At 38.0% G+C, this 21,378-nt stretch overlaps 1 protein-coding gene across 1 annotated transcript in view; it reads left to right on the top strand.

Moving 5' to 3' along the window:
- The window catches only part of ELL2 (elongation factor for RNA polymerase II 2), a 70,100-nt gene that overhangs the window by 27,225 nt on the left and 21,497 nt on the right, over positions 1-21,378 (top strand). The window contains exons 3-4 of the mRNA XM_043913678.1: positions 14,731-14,852; positions 19,821-19,984. Coding sequence (XP_043769613.1) covers positions 14,731-14,852; positions 19,821-19,984 — 286 coding nt within the window. The remainder of the gene's footprint in view (positions 1-14,730; positions 14,853-19,820; positions 19,985-21,378) is intronic.

Below are 21,378 nucleotides of genomic sequence, written 5' to 3'. Positions count from 1 at the left end.
GACAAGGTTCATAACTTTCATCATTTTCTGAAGGGGACCACCAATCTCCCCAATAGGAGAAAACTACTATAGTAGATGCTTTCAGCACATTTAGTAACAAGTCACAGTAAGGAAAAACATTTTGCTTTGTGATCCTTTACAGATATAGGTGCACACATTCAAACAGCTAAAAAAAGTTTCACAGCACGTTATTTATCCTTTACCAATATATTCTGACATGTTCTATTCGATTTCAATTTAAAAGAATCCTGGTCACAGATTACTAAAATTATGTCATAACTTTCCAATGGGTCACAGTCTATAGTTTAAAAAACACTACAAGAAATTATTATTTCCTTTTTTTAATTTTTTAATTTTAGAAATTTTAGCCAGGGAGTCATGTGATCAGATATGCATTTTAGTTTGTTTATCGAGTAGCTACCTTAACTTATATTGCTTATATATGGCAAGGAAGGAAAGGGAGGCGTCAAGGATGATGTCATATTTATGATGAGCATTTGTTTGAATGGTGAGGCTATTATTCAAGATCTAAAATAGATGAAAGAACAGACTGAGGCAGGAGTCATGGAGTATTTGGTTCAGGACGTGCTGTCCATGAGGTGTTCAGATAATAACTCTGTACCTCATTCTGTCGAGATGGATTTGTCCAGAAGACATTGGTATTGAGGGATTTGGAAGAAACGGGTTTTTAGAGAAACAGTTCCAAAAGACGTTTTTATAGAGCTTAATTATACTTGACAGTCCAGTAGTGAGAAGGAAAAAAAGATGTATTAATAGGTGGAATTCTGTTATTAAGGTCTATTAAAAGAGTTACTTTTTTTTCAATTGTTAGGCAAACTGATTTAGTTATGAACACTTACGAGTGTTGATACTTTTAACATTTATGAAATTTGAAGCTCCTTTTGCCAAATTTTGTTCACACCAGTTACGAACAATGACAGGATAATAGAAACCGTGGCGTGCTGATGGTAGAAGAGTACACAAGGGAGAAGCAGTGGCTGAGAGCTCTGTGCAGTACGGCCGAGAACATTCTCTAAGTGGGCAGAAGAACTACATGTGGTGTGACACCACATGTATAGAGTTTAATAACAGGCAAATCAAACTGTATTGTGTAGGTACACATGTGATCAAATCATTAAAAACAGGAAAGGAATGGTAATCACGAAAGTTAAAATAGTTGTTACCTCTGATAGAGAAAAACAGGCAGAAGGGATAGGAGAGGAGCACATGGGTAGATACATTATTGCTAATGTTCTCTTATGTTGGGCAGTGAATCCATGGGTTTTATTGTGTCGTCAAGCTTCATAACTATCAAGCTGTATTGATTCTGTAGAAACAAATGTTACATAAAGTTCTCATTATCATTAACTTTAAATATAGTAATGTAAATACATATCTTTGATTTTATAATCTGTCATCTGCATGGATTAAAAGAGAAAAACCAGAACATATTTCAGTAGATGCCAAGGTGGCATTTGATAAGAATTCAATATTAAATCTAGGTTAAAACTTTAAGTGGGAATAGAAGAATTCTTTCTTAACATGATGAAAACTATCAAGCTAATAACCAGCACGTTACTGAACAACAACAATAAAATACACATGGCCACTCTCATCTCTAGAACTTAACATATTTTGAAGAATGCTCATTAATATAATGGAAAAGAAAATTAACTATTTAATTAAAAGCTATGGATAATAGATAAAAGGGAACAAATTTGCATCTGCAGATAAACCAAGTGAAAAACTATAAAAACTTATACAGGATTTCCTTTAGTAACATGGTCAGTTCAGAAATAACTTTAAAAGCCACTGGCTTAAACATAGTAGAGTGGAGTAAAGAGAAGTTTCTTTTAAAATGGGAGAAATAGCGGAATATTTGTAAACTGATGGGCCTCACCCAATAGAAAGCAAAAGTTGATACACAAAAGAGGAAGACTTGCTGGAGCAGTGCCCTTGAGTAGTTGGAGAGATAGTGTCTACTTGCTCAGAGGAGAGATTGGTTTTAGATAGGAGCAAAGAAGGCTCATGTATGATAGCTAGTGGGAAGGTATGTATATGAGTGCAGATTTTGAAATTCTTATTGTTTGTTACACCATTTCTTTAGCCATGTCTCCAAACTAAAGTCAAAACACATAGGTCAAAGTCTTATAATGTTCATACTTAGCAAAGTTTTTGGCACATGGAAAATGCCCACTAAGTGATAAATACAATTTTTAAACATCACTAGCCTCTCTAAGCACTAACAATTAGGAATTTCAGTATAAAAATGATCTTGTTAACAGTAGCAAGAAAAAATTATTAAGTAGCAAAGGTTAAAGGTTAAATGTAGTCATGTTATTCTATCTAAAGAGCTGTAATACTTTCCTGATGGGTATAAGAGAATATATAACTGATAAATGGCAAGGCTGTCTGTCCATGAATTTAGGTTAGAAGCTTTTGAAGTTATCATTTCTTCTTCCTAATTAGTAATAAGATGTCATATATATCATTATACTAACTTAAAAAATAAATGTGCTATGTGTGTGCTCAGTTTTATCCCACTCTTTGTGACCCTCTGGACTATAGCCCACCAGGCTCCTCTGTCCATGGGATTCTCCAGGCAAGAATATTGGAGTGGATTGCCATTCCCTTCTCCAGGGGATCTTCCTGACCCAAGGATCGAACCCGCGTCTCCTGCCTCTTCTGCATTGGCAGGCAGATTCTTTACTGCTCAGCCACCTAGGAAGGTTTAAAAAAAGTACACAAACACAAATATAAAGCTACAAAAAATATGAAATGCTGTACACCAAAATGTCATTGCTTTACAAATTCCTTTTCTAATGAGATAGATGTGTTTATCTATATTTCCTAATTTTTCTATAAGCATAAAATAAATGTTTAGAGATGCTGAGCTTAAATATGTCAGGAATCTAGGAGAAAGCCTGAATATTCAAGGTTTAAAAAAAAGTTGACAAGGAAAAGAGAAAGCATGTTTGGAAGTTATCTGTACCTAGACACCAGCTAAATATCTTTCTAGTCAACTACTTAACAAGCTGCTTTGTCATCTATCAGCTGAGAAAGAAAGTTTTCTCCCTTCTGTGATCTTTCTCCCCAGGGGAAGGAAGGTAAAGGCGGGGGGTGACTGGTGTTATCAAGAGCATGGGACAGAGGCCACTCTCCTTTCTGAATTAACAGCAGACATTTTGGAACAGTGGTGTTGTGAAGAGTCCTGGCAATGACTCCAGTCTAGAAAGAATAGATTATGGGGATGAAAAGCAGTAGTCAGCTGAATTTCAAAAGATAAGATTCTTAGGGAACTTCAGGCACTAAAACTCAGAATGCAATAGAGAACCTATTAAAGATAACTAAATTGGGCCCACAATATTAAAGGGTTAGTACTTAATTAAGCAGCCATAGGAAAGGGGCAATCTTTTATAGAACTTAAAAAGTTTACAGTGTCTAATAATCACTAAGTTATTTTAAGAGTGAGAATATAAGGTATAGCCATATTTATGAATGTAGTAGTACTCTACTAATCAACACTAAGAAATTCTTCCTTAATAATAACCAGAATGCTTTTTTAGTTTTCTCTTAATCTGTTTATATTGGTAATTCATTAAAATCAGTTTTCACAGATTTGGAAGGAGGAACAGAACTTGAGGTGTTCCATCTCCACCAAACAATAGGATGATGCTGACATATTTCCATAGCTGTTTAAATGTTTTGTATTTGGCTGTTAAGAGAAGTTTCTACCAGGGATGCTTGGTGTTTTGTTTTACTTTTCCAGGAAGATAGTGTTCTGTTCCTTCCTTTGAGAATTTGAAAAATAAGATAACTGTGAATCCATGATTAATTTTGGATAAAGTCTTAAACTTTACAATTTCAGATTCTGTTAAAAAAAAAAATCTATTTTTTTCCAAAAATGTATAAGGCAATTGAGTCATAAGAAGCCAAATGTCTCCTGAAGCCTACTGATATGGTTATCTTTTTTAAGGGGCAATGCAATGAATTATTGTCAAGAGGATAAAATGTTTTGCTACCTCATATAATTTCTTTATTCTAGAGGGACCTATGTTGTCTCAATCAAATAACCATCTAGAATATAACCAACAGTTTTATGATATGAATTGCTAAAATACAGTAATTACCTTAGTTGCCCATATGTAAAATATCTTAGGTCTTTCTTTGCCAACATATCTTTCTCTATTTGAAGGGATAGCTTTGATGGCTTTACCAACGGCTCAGGCATACCATCCTTAGAAATGAATCATTTTAGTCCTGTATTTCTTATAATAATAATAAATCAATTGATCTAAGAGACTTGACAGGCCCTCATATTTACATGACCTTCCAAGTCTCTCAGAAATCAGAATTGCAGTTTTTAATTTAGTTCTTGATGCACTGTGCATATCAGTAGCTTTATACATGTAAAATCAGAAATAGTTTTACTTCTTGAAGGCTTGAAAGAAATTTTAGCAAGTGAATTTGATTTATGAAAACTGAATAGAAATAAATTTTATGAAATGGACGGTACCTTAGGACTATATTTTCAAGGTAGATGTTTAGAAAGAGACCTTTAAAAATTAAAATAAATTTTATTCATTTTTTAAGACTACCTATATAGTTTTGACACACCAAAAAAAAACCCCACTTAATTCGGTTTCGTTTCTTCAGTGCCCTGTAGCTAGTATCTGGGGTTCTGAAGGCAGCTTTTTATTTTATTTTTTAATGGATAGGGCACTTGGGAAGCAGTGTTTGCTACCCTTCTAGAATAATACCCTTCTAGAGTAATTGCAGGCATTTGTAATTTTTCAGCCTTTCATGGACACCTGTTGTGGCTGATTCATTCTTATACCTTATCTCTGTGTATGTTGAGTTTGGAACAGTTAGAAATATTGCTAGTCTTTTGGGTTGTTTGTTTTCCCAGATAGCTTCTTTGGCTTTTATTTAAGCTAACACTTAAATTTTGACCCTGAAGGTTTCTAGCCCCTTACTTTTGCAAATACCAAGAATTCAGAATAAGTATTATCAACTTTTGATTATCCACAGGGTACCTGTTATCAGTCCATTACCATTTTTTAATTACTTTAAAAATCAAACACATCACTGTTGCTGAAGGAGACGTGTGTGCACATGAATTGAACAGGCCAAAATCAGAGTGGGAGCTCTCCAATACTGTCTTTACGTCCTCAGAACACTCTGGGGCATATGCTGTGTGTTGGACATTTTACCAAGCCCCTTAGATAAGTTATCTCTTTAAACTCCAACAGCCTTATGAGGTGAATAATATCATTACCCAGAGGAAACTGAGAATTCATGAGGTTAAGTTGCTTGCCCAAGTTAACACAGATGGTAGATTCCAGAGGCACATTGGAAACTGGGCATCGTTGCACCAGATTCTAGCATATGTAATCTAGCGTACTAGATGTGGTCTGCTTGCCCTGTTCCCTTGTCATCTGTGTGTGAAGGAGAAGTGCTCAGGTTTCCTCTTCTCAAACCATTGAATTGTATCCATCTTAGAACTGGAAATACAAAGAGACCCAATAGTAAAGAAAGCATTTTAAAAAGGAAAGGGAATAAGGCAGAAGGACACTATTTCTTACCTCTGGTATCCTTCAAATGTTTGCCTCTAATTCCCATCGAGAAATGGCATATAAGAGATCATACTTGCACACAGTCTTTTGTAACTGTCATTTAAGATGTGACTAAAGTGTAATTAATAAAATATCCCCCAAGTATTACACATCTTGTTGCTGTTTCTCTTCCCTTAGCAGAGAGCCTGGATTTGTGTCCTTGGTCCCCAGAGCCCGCCTGGGTTCTGTGATATTACCAACGTGGCTGCCTCAGCAGTCCCAGTTCGTCACCCTTTCCTCAATCAGAGTGGCTCTATTTGTAGTACATGGTGGGTTTCCTCACAAGATTTCTTTTGAAAAAAGCATTCTGTAGCTTAAATTTGTTTTTACATATGTTGATGTTGAAAAACAGAAAATTAAGAATTGAATTTCTTTTAAAATCTATATGGAAATATTTTTCAGACTTAAATACCATTTATGTTATTGAACTGATAAGTTTTCACAGCAACATTGAGTGAGCTGGAAAGAAACCATGTATTTTGCAAAATCTAGAGCCTGGGCCACTTTTAGCGACTTGTTTTAATCTCAAGTGTTCACATCTGTCAAGTACCCGTCTCCCCCCAGATTTACACAACCATTGCTGACTGCCATACATGACTTCTGTTCCACCCACGTTTTACCAGCAGTGCCTCCTGGCATATTACAGAAAGCTTTCTTCAAGACTTCAGGAGAACAAGGAGAGAAGATTAGCAATGAATTTGGAAAATGACATTCATATCAAAGATTGTTTTTCCTTGTAGAAATCAGGTTTGGCCTTTGTTTCTGAGAAACAAGCCACTTTTTTTAAAAACACAATTCTGCTTCCTACTTGACCAGGAGAATTGCTACGTTTAGAATTATTTAGTGTGGTTTCCCTAAGTCCTTTAAAATGCAAAGTGGCCTTAAGGATGCTAGATCATATTTTCAAATGGAATTTCATAAGGCCAGAGTATCATGTGAATATTTTAATAAAGATGAAGATAATTTTTTTAAAAAAGAAAAATGTATATTATAAATTTAAGTTCCACAAACTCAGGCAACCACTTGACCTCAGCTTGGGGGCTAAACATAGCACAAAGAGGTAAGAAACTTTTTCATCCTGACATTTGTACCACACAGTGCCTGCTGTTTGCTGTCTGTTTTGTTTCTTCCTTTCATTCTGCTATTTATTTTTGCCTGCTCTGGTTTTCCACTGACTCTTTTAAGTCATCTATTTCAGATATAGATCTTATTTTTTAGTATTCCTGGCAAAAGTCTTCTTCAGAGTGCATTTAATCTAGTTCTAAGTTTCTTCAGATGGATCCAACAAATATTTATTAGGTATCTATTATGTTCCAGTATGTGTGAAAGTAAGACCATGGTCCTTGCCCCCCAAAAGACTCTTGGTCTAATAGGAAGGAAGACATGAAGAAGTGCTCAGCACGCACTACAGTGAGGGCAGAAGGAGAGGTGAGCCCGAGAGGCTGTGGGGACAGAAAAGGGAACCTGTTTCACTGGGGAAGGAAAGGCTTCTGGGCTGAGGGTTAAATAAAGGGTAAGTTAGCACAGGTCAAGACAGAAATGGGGACATCAAGTACAAGGTGGAGAGTGAGGCCCAGGTCTGTTGGGAAGGAACCACAAGTGTCCTTCCTGTTCAGGAGTTTACATTCTACATAGATCAGTAGTAGAAACCATACAGAAATTATGATGCTTAGGATTGACATGGTCACGCTGGCATTTTATGAAACTAATTTTGGCAGCCGAATCATTAGAGGATGGGATCAAGAGAAGACAAAAAGTGGAGGCCACGTTACAAGATGTCCAAGCAGGTGATATTGAGCCAAAACAGAGGAAGGACACAAGAACATACATTTGAGAGAGAATTTGGGAAGTAAAAGCAGTAAGCCTTGTGTATCTGGATGCTGAGGGATGTAGGGTGGTATGGGAGAAAGAAGAGTCAAAGTTGACTCCCCAAGATGCCAATAACCTCAGTAAAATAGATAAATGGTAGTTTATTAATAGGAGATAGATAATGTGACAGGGTGGGCGGACTTAGGAATAGGATAATTCTTTTCTAAAGAAGCATTGATGCTGTGGAATATATTTAAATTTCAGAAGGGAATGGTTAATAAAATGAAAAGCAATTTTAGAATAATGATTATGGAACTGAACACAAAGTTTTAGTTTTTGCCACCAAAGAGAGACATATGGATTAGCCCAGCTATGAAATTTGAACAAACTTAGATTCTCTTGGTGGTTCTGTCACTTTTCTTCTAAAAGCTATTATGGCATTTAGCAATTTTGCAGTCATTTTTAAATACAGCTTTTCTGTTCCCTCACACTCCATAGTCTGTATCCTTTTCCCTGGTTCTCTAATATCTGCTATTTGCATCTTACCCCTGCCACTAACTGACCTTCCCCCTTTTTCCTGGAAATACCCAGCTACCAACCAACTACACCCAACCACCTGGGCCTTTCTCAATAATTTTTGGCCATGAAGCTACAAAATGAGTCATAACAAAACCCATTTTGAAGCCCCTTTTTAGCTGGTGAAACCAGCATTGGTCAACTGTATTTTCATGTGCTTAGCTGATTTACATTAAGGTACTCATCATCATATGCAAGAATAAATATACAAGCATAAATATATACATATACATATGAGTATATATACACATACGTGTATATATGTATATGTGTGTACACACACACATTCTCTCAAACAACTCCATTCTTCCAGGGGAAAATGCCTTGGCATCAACCTTGATATTCCTTTCTTTCTTTCTTCACGGTATGTCTAGGAATCCTGCCATCTCTACCTACAAATTATATCTTGAATCCCTCTACTTCTCCCCATCTCCTAGTCGAAGTCCTCATTATCTCTTCTGAATTTCTGTACATAGGTGCCACAATGGCAGGGATGGTTGTGGTTTTATTCATTAATATGTCACGGAAACCTAGAGTAGTGCCTAACACAGTAGGCCGTCAGTTAATACTTGTGGAATAAGTGAAATAAATGAACAAATCAGTCAGTGTCATCTTACTGGGTAGACCAACATTTAGAAGGCTGGTTTCATATTAAAGAGAAACCTTATTAAGAGAGCTAAAAATTACTCAAGGTAATTTTTTTTCAGTTTCAGTGATACAGCAACTTGGGTGTATTTGACTGTCAAAAATTAGCACTTTACTCTTGTAGATGGTATTGCTTACTTGTAACCAATTGAAATTAATTTTTGATATGTTGTCATCAATGATGTTTTCCCCCAAAACAGCCATAAATTTAAAATAATATATTAGGGGTGAGAATATAGTTTCAAAGGAATGGTTTTTTTATTTAAAGACTATATTCCATGGAAGTAATAGCACTAAGAAAATTAGTACTGACCTACTGTACCCTTCCATCGAGATTTTTTTAAGTCCTAATACTGGATTTAAGGAACTATATGAAGGAGAATAGAAAAGGCTATTATACTTTTACTTTTTCTTTAATACTGTACATCTTGCTACAGAGGAAGAATGCAAGGAAATAAATGGGCTTACTTTGTCCTGAATTATTCATATTAATTGGTATATGGCCTGAGTTTTTTTTGAATAACTGCCAACATTTCCCTTTGTGCAGATAAATTTAGCATTTTGTACTACTCTCAGTAAAACCTCAATCATGTGGACATTTCAGATGTTTATAATATGTGTGGGATCCACTCCACTCCCTGTCATTCCTTGTCAGTGGGAACATTCATCTCTTACTGATTTCTCTAATACCTAAACTTTTTCTACTGCCAGTGAAAGATCCCCTCCCTACTCCCCCACCCCCACCTCAGCATTGGTTTCTACATCTGGACTGATCTGAGAAGCCTTTTTTTCTTCCCTAAATGCATAATGTTAGGCCTAAAGTTATAACTGCAGCTCTAGTTTGAAAAATAGGACTTTGTGGCTTTCAGGTTGAGGTTTCTATTTTCTGTTCTGATTCTAGGTTTATTCTGCCCCTAAACTCTGGAACCTTACTGGTACCATGCAAATACATTTCTCTAGCTAAACTGAATTTTCCAGATTATTAGGAAATTACGGAATCATTAAAAGTCAGGAAAGGAGTTGAGAACAACAGAGAATTCTAATGTTTAAATGTTTGTAGCATTTTTTGTATCCAAACTAAGATATATAGTTTATATGTAGTAAAATAATAGCTATTTTAGTCCAATAATATTAAGAGACAAGCTGACCTCCTAAGATACTATAGGGATGGAGGGAAGTGGGTTCTGAAGTCATAAAAACTGGGAAATTGCTATTCAGAGTGAAAGGACCTAGTTTAAAGTAAATGATTTTGTTTAAGCTGGCATTTCCCAAACTTATTTCAGGATAGAACCTTTTTAATGCAAGGAAATTTCAGCATCCTTTATAATATTGGTGGGAAGAAAGCAGATAGTTCAGTTCTCGCCATGGCTGAGGCTTTAATCACCATTTTTATTCATCTAGCAAATACATATGGAGTGACTGCTTTTTGCTACATACTATTCAAGATGCTGGCAATACCTGGAACAAACCAGACAAAAGCCGGTGACCTTCTAAGGATTAGAAGGCCTAGCCAGGGGAGAAAGACAATAAGCAAAATTAAGTAGTGCAGGTACTAAGTACTTTAGACAAACATCGAGCCAGGGTCAGGCAGTCAGGGGTACAGGGGTTACAATTTTAAATAGAGATGTAACCTTGAGCAAGTCACTTAGCTTCTCTCTGCTCCAGATCTGTAAGATGAAGCCATTCAACTAAATCATCTTCGAGGCCCTGCCAGCAGGTCTGCTTTAAGGACCAAGAGTTGTCATAATCAAGCTGTGGTATTGCTGGGTCATGAACATCTCTCTGAGCGTTTGCAGCTACCTTAGTAGAAAAGGCTGATAAAAGTTATAGAATTGCTGCCAAATAAAAGCTTATGTAAACCTAAATAATTTGTAATACCCACAACAGAACAAAGCATTTGTATTAAATAAATGGGGGGAAGAAACACCTTGCTGGTTCTATTTTTAATCTAGTGTGTACCTCAGTCCAGTGAAAAACCTCTGCAATAAAAGTACCAGTGGTTTTTAAGCAGATACTAGCATGCCCGTATGAGAAATTTGCAGCAGTACACATACTGAGCTTCTGCCCTTATATCCTTATGTAAAACGGAGGTCTGTGACTTGATGTCGAAATGACCTTTCAGACAGTATTCCAGTGCCACATGCCTGAACTTGTGTCTCAGAGTAATTAGAAGCTTTGACTTACACATCTTGGTATACAGTGTTTATGTTAATTATAAATGTCTGAAAGTTTCCTGAAACTTTGTCTTCATAGCTTTTTATCAAAGACAGCCTGGAGTTTGGGAGGAGGGTTGTGGATTGTGGTCCTAAGCCTTTGATTTTCAGCCTCTCATATTTGGAATGAAAATTAAAATCTACTTTTCAGCTTGCCCAGAACACGGTAGTGTATTTTTATATTCTTCATTGTGAATAAGAAACTGTTTGGAATCATAGTCTTTGATACTTTTAAAATAACATTTCACTCTTAAGGCATTAGCTAAAAATTTTCAAGTAGACCATGGGTCCCTAAAGTTCTAAAAGTATTCCCACTGACTTGTAGGAAAAGCTCAAAATAATATAATTAAAATTGAGAAGTCCCTATCATACAAAGGGATGCTCTTCCAAAATTGTTTCTAAACAGACCTTGGAATTTCTTTTCCCATGGTGATTAGCCCTGTCTTCAAAAGCCAATCCTAGGCCCAACAATAACAGTCATTTTCATCTCCCCCTAGTCATAGTCCATAACCCAAAGGCCAGTTTATAAGAAAATGCTTCATAATCATTCTGGAAGAAAAGACCGACTCCTACTTCACTATCTAGACAAGCTATGGAGTAGGTTCCGTATATTAGAGACAGAAGTGATGAGTATCCCCAAGTTCCTCTGAAGTCTAGTCTCTGAAATGGCCCTGGATCAGACAAGGACTCTGATCCCATTTTAGCTGGACCAGTCCCACAGGCTCTGGTCCACTCTGAGGCCCCCATAGTTTAGTTCTGACGCACCCCACTCTGTCGCCCCTCCTGCCTGCTCTAATTGTCATACACAACCTGCTCTTTCCATTAAGCCTTTGCCCAAGAAGCCAAACTGTTAGGCACATTTACCAGGTATAAACATAAGTACTCTTTGTACATACATTTCATTCCTAATATATTCAGATATTGATGCACAGAAAATTTATATCTGATGTGTACCATCTCCTTCAGGAAATAAGATATACTAAATCTATAGACTGTACAGTGTAGACTTGAAAATTTTAAAGATAAGAAGATTGCATGGTTGACATCTTGCTCTCAGATATTTTTATAAGAAAAGCCTGAGATTAGGTCAGGCTGTGCCATCTTGCCAGGCCCTTGGAGAAGATCATAGCAACCCATTCCAGAGGGTTCTCCAGATTGCCTGGAGAATCCCATGGACAGAGGAGCCTGGCACACTACAGTTCATGGGGTCACACAGAGTCAGACATGACTGAGCAACTTAGCACGCATGTACCATCTGCATTCTTCTGCTCTGAAAGCCACCAGGGAAAAGGGATGTAGAAACTCAGTTGTGGGAACTCTGTGGTACTCATCATTCCTTAACCTCCAGCTCCACCCCAGCTCCTCAGCTGGAGAAAAATAGCATGACATGTACCCAGGATGCCCATGAGAAACATGATCTGCCCTGACACCTGCCTCTGCCCCTGTGTGCACACTGCTCCCGTACACACCATAGGCGGGGGCAGCAGGTAGGAGGGAGCTTCGAGAAGTCCTGCTGTCATTCTCCATGGTGTTACCTCCTTTTTTTTTTAAAATGGGTACTTTTATTTCTTTAAAGATACCATTTTCCCCTTTAATTCCTCATTAATTATCAAAAGTCAATGAAGTCAAGAATTCTTTTCTTTTCTAAGAGACTAACCTACCTCTGTCTGTGATCCATAACTTCTCAACTTCAGCCTTACTAACGTATTAGAGACTGCATAATTCATTGTTGTGGGGGCCATCCTGCGCACTGTAACGTGTTGGGCGATGTCCCTGGCATCCAAAAGATGCCAGTAGCAACCTCCCACACCCAGTGCCCCCTGGGGTGGTGGGGGGGCGGTGGCGAAACTGCCCCTTGGCAAAAACTGCTCTCCTGATCCCTGTGGCAGACAAGCTTCCAAAAACTTTAATGGGTTCATAACATGGGTTGCGTATTTTTTTAACTTTGTTTCTTTTAAACCTGATCCTTTCCTATTCTATTATTATCATATTTTTGTAATGACAATAGCTATTTTTTTTTCTATTTGATATTCTTTTAAAGAATAAGAAAGCTTTCTATGCCCACCATCAGGCCAGACCCTAATGCTTTGAGTGGTGTGCACAGCAATTAATTCATTCAAGGTATTTCTGTTATTAAACCCTCCAAGTTTACACAAAGACTTTCTGTGTATATGTGTGCTTAAAAATGGGGAAGAAAATGTATAGGAAGATAATTTTTCACCTTAAGAAGTATAAATGTTACTTAAGAATCACAGTTAAGATGATAAGAAAGGAAAAGCCATGCTCTGTTTAGTAGATGTATGAGCTTAAGGACGCCAGTAATTAAAAGTTTTCTGTGAAAGAATACTGAACATTTGTACAATTTGAGTACAAACTCTAGAATTTGAGTACAAACTCTAATCACTCCTGCAAAATAGAAAAAAAAAAAAAAAAACTGTATGATTCTGCTTTTTAAAAATGCAATTTAGAATCTCCCAAAAGGGAGAATCTTCCATACTCTGATGGGTAAAGTACTTCTGCAGTCCCAGACCAGAACCCTATAGGAAGGAAGACCTTAGGCCTAAACTGAAGCCAGAACCTGGCCTGGAAATCAGTTCGCCACCGCTGTGGAAAATCTCCCCAACCAGGTTCTGCAGATCTGCACGGAGGGTTGAGGGGGACGGTGAGTGGAAGTTAAGTGAGTCATGGCTGAGGAAGGGATGTCATTCAAGCGTTCACACCTTCATTCCCTGTCTACCTGCTGTCCTAGACCTTAATGAGGACATATACATAGCAGCCAGTTAGCTCAGAGTCTTATTCTTCCCTTGATGGAAAGGGAAGATTTGGGGGAGAAGAAAGAATTAGAAAACACTTTCTCCCTCCTTGCTTGTCTACTAAATTGCCAAGAGTAGGTATATGGAGTCTGGAGAGCAGGAAGTCACATTTTACATTCTTTCCAACAAAACCCATTTGTAAGCACCACCTAACACCATGGTGGCCCCTGTACACCCAAGGGAAGAAAGGCCTTGGGAGCTGGGAAGAGTGGTATAGTTGAAAGACAGAAATCTCCAGTTCCTGTATTCACGGGTATTTATTAAGCCCTCACTATGTGCCAGGAAAACACGCCAGGTACAGGGGCTCAATAATCGAGAGCAGTCCTGTCCCTTTGCTTCTGGGACCGCTCTCTAGGAAAGGAGCCAGGCCTTGAGCCAAGAGCATAGGAGACATCCACTTGTTCCAGAGTGTTGCCTAGGGCTCGGCCTTGGGGGGCCTGCAGAGTCACCTCTGTGGGCTGCTGACCTTGTTCTGTAAACACGAGGGGGGAGAAACACCCAGCTGCGTTGTGCTGTGAATGTAATTACGGTATTCACCTTATTTATGCTGCTAGTTACTCTTCAAAAGTAGTACTCCAAGAAGTAAGAATTAAAATGAAATGTGTATGTAATAAGACAGCAAAGGATTCAGATATAGACTCTGTCTCAGAGACCATCTAAATATCTAGAAGCTATTTAGCAGGGGGTCACAAAGACACAGGCAGAACCTTTGCGTCTCAGAAGAGGAAGAGCTTTTCAGCAAGTTCACTGATAACTCTTCCATGTGAGATGTAAGCAATTTCTACTGTGAAAAGAAGAGGGTTCCTCTTATAGACTAATTACTGAGCCAACACAATTACTGACACTTTAGAGCAGAAAATTGAAATCAGAGTGTGGTAAGTTATAGGCATGCTTGTCAGATTCCTTGAATGATTCAGTAATTTAAATGGTATAAATGTAAGTGCTCAAGAGGGCTTGGGTAAAAAATGAATGTCATTTGAAAAACAGTAAGGTCAGTCATCAGATCATTCTATAGCACATTTATAATTTGAGGTGTTTCTCTCTTTGTCCCCCTTTTAGCTTGTCAAAATCCCTAAAAATGATCCCCTCAACGAAGTGCATACCTTTAACTTCTATTTGTCAAATGTGGGTAAAGACAACCCTCAGGGCAGCTTTGACTGCATCCAGCAAACTTTCTCCAGGTAAGTGTGTTTCAAGGTATGCTGAAGGGAAAGTAATTTTTCTTTGAGGGTTTTTTTTGTTTCTTAAATTAAACAATAAAACACATAGTAGTCATTCTTTAAATATTTATTGACTTGAATTGCAGAGCTCGCTTATTTATTTGAGAAATAGTGAGCACATACTATGTGGTAGAAATTATATTTGTCACTGTGGGATGCAATCACAAAAAATTTAAGATTCTTGCCTTTGAGGAATTTTTAAGGTATAGATTTTTTACCTATAAAACATGGTTTATTTTATTTTAAATTAAAGACAAGTTTCAGGGGTTTTTAAGTTCTTAATCACTGAATATAAGTAAGAGTACTTTATAGTTACAGGGGTCCTCAACCTCCAGGCCACGACCGGGTACCTCTGGTCAGATCAGCCAGTGGCATTAGATTAGAAATAAAATGCACAATAAGTGTAATGTGCTTGAATCATCACAAAGCCATCCCCACACCCACTCCCAACCCCCACCCCCGGTCTGTGGGAAAACTCTTCACGAAACTGGTCCCTGGTGCCAGACAGCTTAGGGACCACCGTGGTGGTAACCTCAAGGCTCACACTCATGGATAAAAGAGGAAAATACACGTGTCTTATATATGCCCTTCCTCCTTCCCTGTGCAAGGCGTGTTGTAAGATAGATTTTTAAAAATCTTTATTCTGCAGCAGAATGGAAACTAGAAATTAACCCCAGGAGACAGTCCCTTTTGATTTTAAGGGGAAAATAAAGGAGAGAGGAAGACAAGAACACACACCCATAGCCCAGGGTACCCGTGGAACTCTTATCTGCTTAGGTCCTCTGTAAACAATGAGCTGCTTGTTTCACTCTTCTTTGCTGTGGTTGTTTCTGATTAAAGAATGGGCCCCTTGAGTAGGGGGAGTTTGTTCTGCTGTGGATAAAGACAAGTCCTTAGAGCCCCCAGCCCCCTGAGAAACACTGACATTGGCCCAAGGTTCCCCAGGGCTGTCCATCCCTGTATCTCCCCTGTAGCACTTGAAGCCGTGCGTGCGCGCTGTGTGGGGAAGAGGGGAAGAGAGAGCTGTGTTCCCAGTGGGCTCAGGAGGCAGAGACACAAAAAAGACACTGCACTGAAAGCGCTCTGAGTTTCTCCGCCCAATTAAGGCGACTAAATAACTTTTTGCTTTATCTTAACCTGCCATTTTCCCTGAGTATATGTTAATTTTGCTTTCTAAAAATTGCCTTCCCCCAAACTTACTCCTTTTGGTATAAGTTGCATGTGTTCCAGGTTATATAGACTTTTCTGCACTGTTTTACTGTGGTAGCCACTGGCTACCTGTGGCTATTTACATTTCAGATGACAAAAGTGAAATAAAAGTTAGTCCTTCACTCATACTAACCACATATTACAGGCTAAATAACCACATGGCTAATGGCTCTCATGGTGGACAGCACATACACAGAACGTTTGAAATTGCAGAAAGGTCTGCGGATCAGGACTGTGTTAGATTATAGCATCCCCAAGTAAAAGGGTCCTTGGTGACTGTGTACTTCCACCCTGTCACTTCAGAGGTGACTTATCCATGTTACATAGCTGGTTAGTTAGTGACTGGGCTGAATGAGAACTGAGTTCTCCTAACTCCCACCCCAGCATTCTTTACAGACCACAGGGCACACCAGTTTCTAATTGTGCCATCACCTTTAATACTTGTCTTCAGCAAATTATTTTTTTCTAGAGAACATTTCAACATCAAATTGAACTGTGTCCAAAATTAGAATTTCACTGAGGAACTTAGTTCCCTCTTCAAAACCAGGCCTGTCATCATAGGTAATATGGTTTCTCCCTAACCTCATAAATACCCTGTGTGTTTATTTCTACCTTGCTTGTTTGGAGAAGGATTTAAGGTCACTTTACAAAACTATCCATGATGGGCCAAACAGAAAAGAAACTGTTACTGTGAGAAAATTGTCACAACTCCATTAGTATGATCCAAGTGTGGTAAGAATATACATTGAAATTTGCCATTATAAAGACAAGCACTCAAACTTTCAGTTCACAGCCTGGCAAGGATAACTTTGCATGATCTGGCTGCACCTTTTGTATTCAATTTGATTTTTGTTTTCCATGGATCTTGTCTCTCCTACAGCTGTGCAAGTTCTTCAAGGGCAGGGGTTCTCTTATACCCATTTCCCCGTCTTAAAAGGGTTGGCTGACTCCACAAATAGATCTTCCAAGAATACATATTAACTAGTCTCCTTTCTTATCTTTCTTTTAAAATCTCCTTGGGCCTTACTTTTCTTATATGTAAGATGCAAGAACTCTCCCAGTCAAAAATTACCTTTTAAAAATTTCTTAACTCTGCCCATTCAGTGTCCTAGTGAAAATATATAATACAGCTCTATCAGTAATGCGTATTCAAGTGTGGAAAACAGCAAGCTAGGCTAGAGAAAGACTATAGGAACATTTGTACACATGTGTCACAGTATTTCAACTTTTAAGGCAACTGAGTTCAAAAGGGATGAGTAGAGAATGTGGGGAATGTCTTCTTGCCCACAGTGTTGACAGCCCTATTCTGTTTTCATGTAAACATCTGTTTCTTGACCTTGGATGGTGTAAACTGTAATTTCATCATGATTGGCAATAGGTTCAGCTTATTCTCACTATGGAAATTGCTTAGTAATTAATAAGGGGAGATGCTGAAATTCAAGCTTCCTGCCACCAGACCTTTATACTGCAGTCTTCTCTATTGCAATCTTTTCTTCCTTCTCATCCTCTCTCTTTTCCCCACTTCCTTACCCTCCTTTCATTGGTTTTTCAGCTCAAGTCGGCCTCATTAAAAAAGAAAATAAAAACAAAAAACCCACCTTCCTTGCATTTTGGGGCCCAAAGTCTAGTTGTCCCCACCATTCCACTGGATTATGCTCCCCAAAGCGAGCCTTTACCTCCTTGCCCATGAACCCAGCGGCTGCTTATTGATTATTCTGGACTTGGTGCCGGCATTTCACCCTGTGGACCACCCTGATTCTTCAAGCATATTCCCATGACTTCCATGACACACTGCTCTTCTGATGCCCCTCCACCTCTCTGGCTGTACCTTTGCAGTCTCTCGTGGTCTTCTTTTCGTCTTCCTATTGATTATTTTAAATATTAGTGCTATTCACAGTCCATTCCCTCCTGAGACTGCTCCTTACTTCAAGTCACCATGTCCTGCACTGAACTTATTTTTCTCTCTCCCAGTATTCCAGTAACACCCAGTAACCTGGGCACACTCTTGAACACCCCCACTCCACCCCACCAACCCCCCGTGGCTAATCACTGACTAAATCCCGCCAATGCTGCCTCCTGCCTCTCTGAAATCTATTTACTGTTCTGCATTCACACTGCCCTTACCCTGGCTCAAGCCATCTCTTCTTGTCTGTAATCCTTCAGTAGCCTCCTGACTGGTTTCCAGCTTTCACAAGAGTGCCCCCTTCCTTTCAATCTGTTGTTCATCCTGATCGACTTTTCTACAGTATAAATGAGATGTTTTCTCTCCCTTGTTTTCAGTCTCCTATTGGGATAAAGTCCAAAATCCATACTGTGACCTCCAGAGCCCTGTGTCATGTACTTCTTGTACCTTTTTCAGTCTCGTCTCGTTAATTGTCCTTGCCACCTCTCTTTGGTCAAACTGAAAACCTTCTCCTAGCTTCCCCTAGGAGAGGTGGCACACGTTGGTTATCCCTCTAGAACACTTCTGTCCCCACCTTTCTCTAGTCATCCCTCTAGATCAGCTTGGGCACCACTTCCTTTAGGAAGCCTTCGCCTTGTGCACAAGTCCACGTGAAGTACCTTCCTGGGGGTCCCTGCCCCCTGTCATTTGTCACTCTGCCTCCTAATTTCCAGTGTGTTCATCCTTGTCACTCATTAGAGAACTCCTCAAAGGAGGGACCACTTCTGTCAGTCTTGGTCATAGCCTGTGTACCTCACACACTGCCTAGCATGCAGTCTCTGTTCAATAAATATTCATGAGATGAATGAACTGATTTTTTAAAAATAGAATTTGTATAGACAGTTATTAGCAATTTACAAAAATTTTGTCAACCCTTATTTCGTAGCATCATAACAAAGCTACTTCCAGTTTAGAAATAGAATATCAGGGCTATAGTGACATTTTCATTATTTCTATATTCTAGTCTAAGGCCATAGTAATTTCTTTTTAAAATACTAGCATAACTGTTACCATGATCCCCTAATACAGCATGATACTTTGAATACAGAGCTGTCTTCCTGGCCAGCATTAGTATTTGTGATTATTTAACCAAAAGGTTTCTTTTTTTAAAGTATTTCTGCAAAAATCTGTTGTCTGGTTTGTTTTTTTTTTTTCATATTTGCTATATCAACAGATTATCTTACAGACATTTAACAACATAAAAAATAAATGTAAATACAAAGTTACAAATGTTTAGGTTATTTTGGTGAATAGTAACAAACTATGATATTTGGCAGTATTCTTGCCTTGAAATTAATCTTATTAAAAATAAAAGGAATTATTATGGTGGATCTGTTTCAGCTAGTCAGTGCTGAAGCATACACATTATGGTTCCATTAAAAGTAAGCTTTTAACATTGCTCACATCAGTAGTAGATAATACTTTCACAAATGAAAGTAGAACTTCAGTGCCCATCAGGACCCTGGTCTTCACTCCAGATACTGTTTTGTTTCATTTTGTTTTTTTCCAAAATTTCATAGATTTAGTCTCTGAAAGTTCATGTCACCCATTCTATCCAGGAAAGAAAAAAAACAAAAACAAAAAAAAAAACATGATATGAAATGAAGAAAAGAAACTTAAAAGTTTAATAAGCTTTACATTTTAAAATGATTAATATTAGTTATTTTGAATTTTAAAGTTATTATTAAAGCTGCTGATTATAGGATTATACAATTCCTGCTTGCCTTTATTGTGCAAAATGTGGGACATCTCTAACAAGCCACCATCTTACCTGACAGCTCTGGAGCCTCCCAGCTCAATTGCCTGGGATTTATACAAGATAAAATTACAGTGTGTGCAACAAATGACTCGTATCAGATGACCCGAGAAAGAATGACCCAGGCAGAGGAGGAGTCCCGCAACCGAAGCACAAAAGTTATCAAACCCGGTGGACCGTATGTAGGTTGGTATAGATATATTTCTCCTTCTCGCTGATCGATTGGAATAATTCAAGATCACTATAGGTAAATATTGGTAATATTAACTTAATGAAAACACAGAAATTAGTACTGAGAATATTTTGAAAAACATGGTCAAAAGTCATTTGTCCTCTTCATACTGCTGATGGAATAGATGGAAGTTTTACTTCTTTTATAAATCCCAAATCTTCTATTGGCTATTTATTATTGCTTTACAATACTGGGGATCTGGTCAAGTTACTTAATTATGTGAGATTGTGATAGTGGTACCGCTGTGTTTGTCACTGGATGATGTAATTTCAGTGGTGGACAGTATGGTTCTTATTTTGCACTTGTGTGGAGTGATTTTTTTGTAGTAAATTCTATTAGTAGAACTTAAGAGTTTTCTATTAGAGTCAAAGGATCTTTGCACAGGAATTTTTATTACAAAAGTATAAAATGTGTTTATAATAAAGCATTAGTTAGTATAATACTTCTTTGGTACCTCAGTTGTGATTATCATCTCAATTATGAATCCTCATCTCTTCATTAATTAAGAGACTGCCCCACTCCTATCATTTTTATCATCAGCTCACTCAAGTATCCCTCAGGTCAAAGGGAAGACCAGACCAGCCTATTGAGTCTCTCCTTTACGAGACTATTAACAATAGTAATAGAATTACCCAGAGTGAGGATAAGCTCTACGAGGCCTTGGCTAGTTTAATAACACAAGCCACTGTATGGTAAATGATGAAAGGATAATCGTTTGAAAACATAAATGCTCACAAAAAGTCTCTTGAATAACCAAATCCCTTAATCAACATCTTTCTACGGTTTGGTATAATTCTACTTCTGTATTTGCCCATTGCTGCCCCAGTTAGAATGCATTCAGCTTTGAGAAGCTCCACTAGTATCTGTAATAAGTATTTCTTTGGAACAGAGCCAGTGCTCCTGGGACTTGGTGCTTAGCTTAGATACATTTAGTTTGGTTTAACAACAATTCATGGCTTCCCCAGGTATTTGTACCCACAGGGCCCAGTTCCCTGCCCAGTAAGTTACAAGCAATGAGATTTTTCATCTTCTCTTTCCTACCTGATAAGGTAACAACTTCCAACCTCCTTTCTTTTTTCTCACAAGTAACCTAATTAACTTTAGTAAGCTAAATCTTGTTGTTTCTAAAATGTGCAGGATCTGCTACACTTAAATTTAAGTGCAAGCTATGAATTTACTGCCCCTATTGCTTTGAGAGTGTTTTTTAACTCTGTCCAACACTACCAATTTATAAAACATGAGGTAAACTGGTGTATTTAACAAAGGAATAGAAGACTGAAGCCATCAGAATGATTATTTTTTCTTCCCAGGATAACTAGTTGAAAACCTTCACCTTGATTTACTCTAA

This window comes from Cervus elaphus, chromosome 9, assembly GCF_910594005.1.
Source record: "Cervus elaphus chromosome 9, mCerEla1.1, whole genome shotgun sequence".
Lineage (NCBI taxonomy): Eukaryota > Metazoa > Chordata > Mammalia > Artiodactyla > Cervidae > Cervus > Cervus elaphus.
Note: the sequence above shows the minus strand (reverse complement) of the source record. Positions and strands in the feature narration are given on the sequence as shown.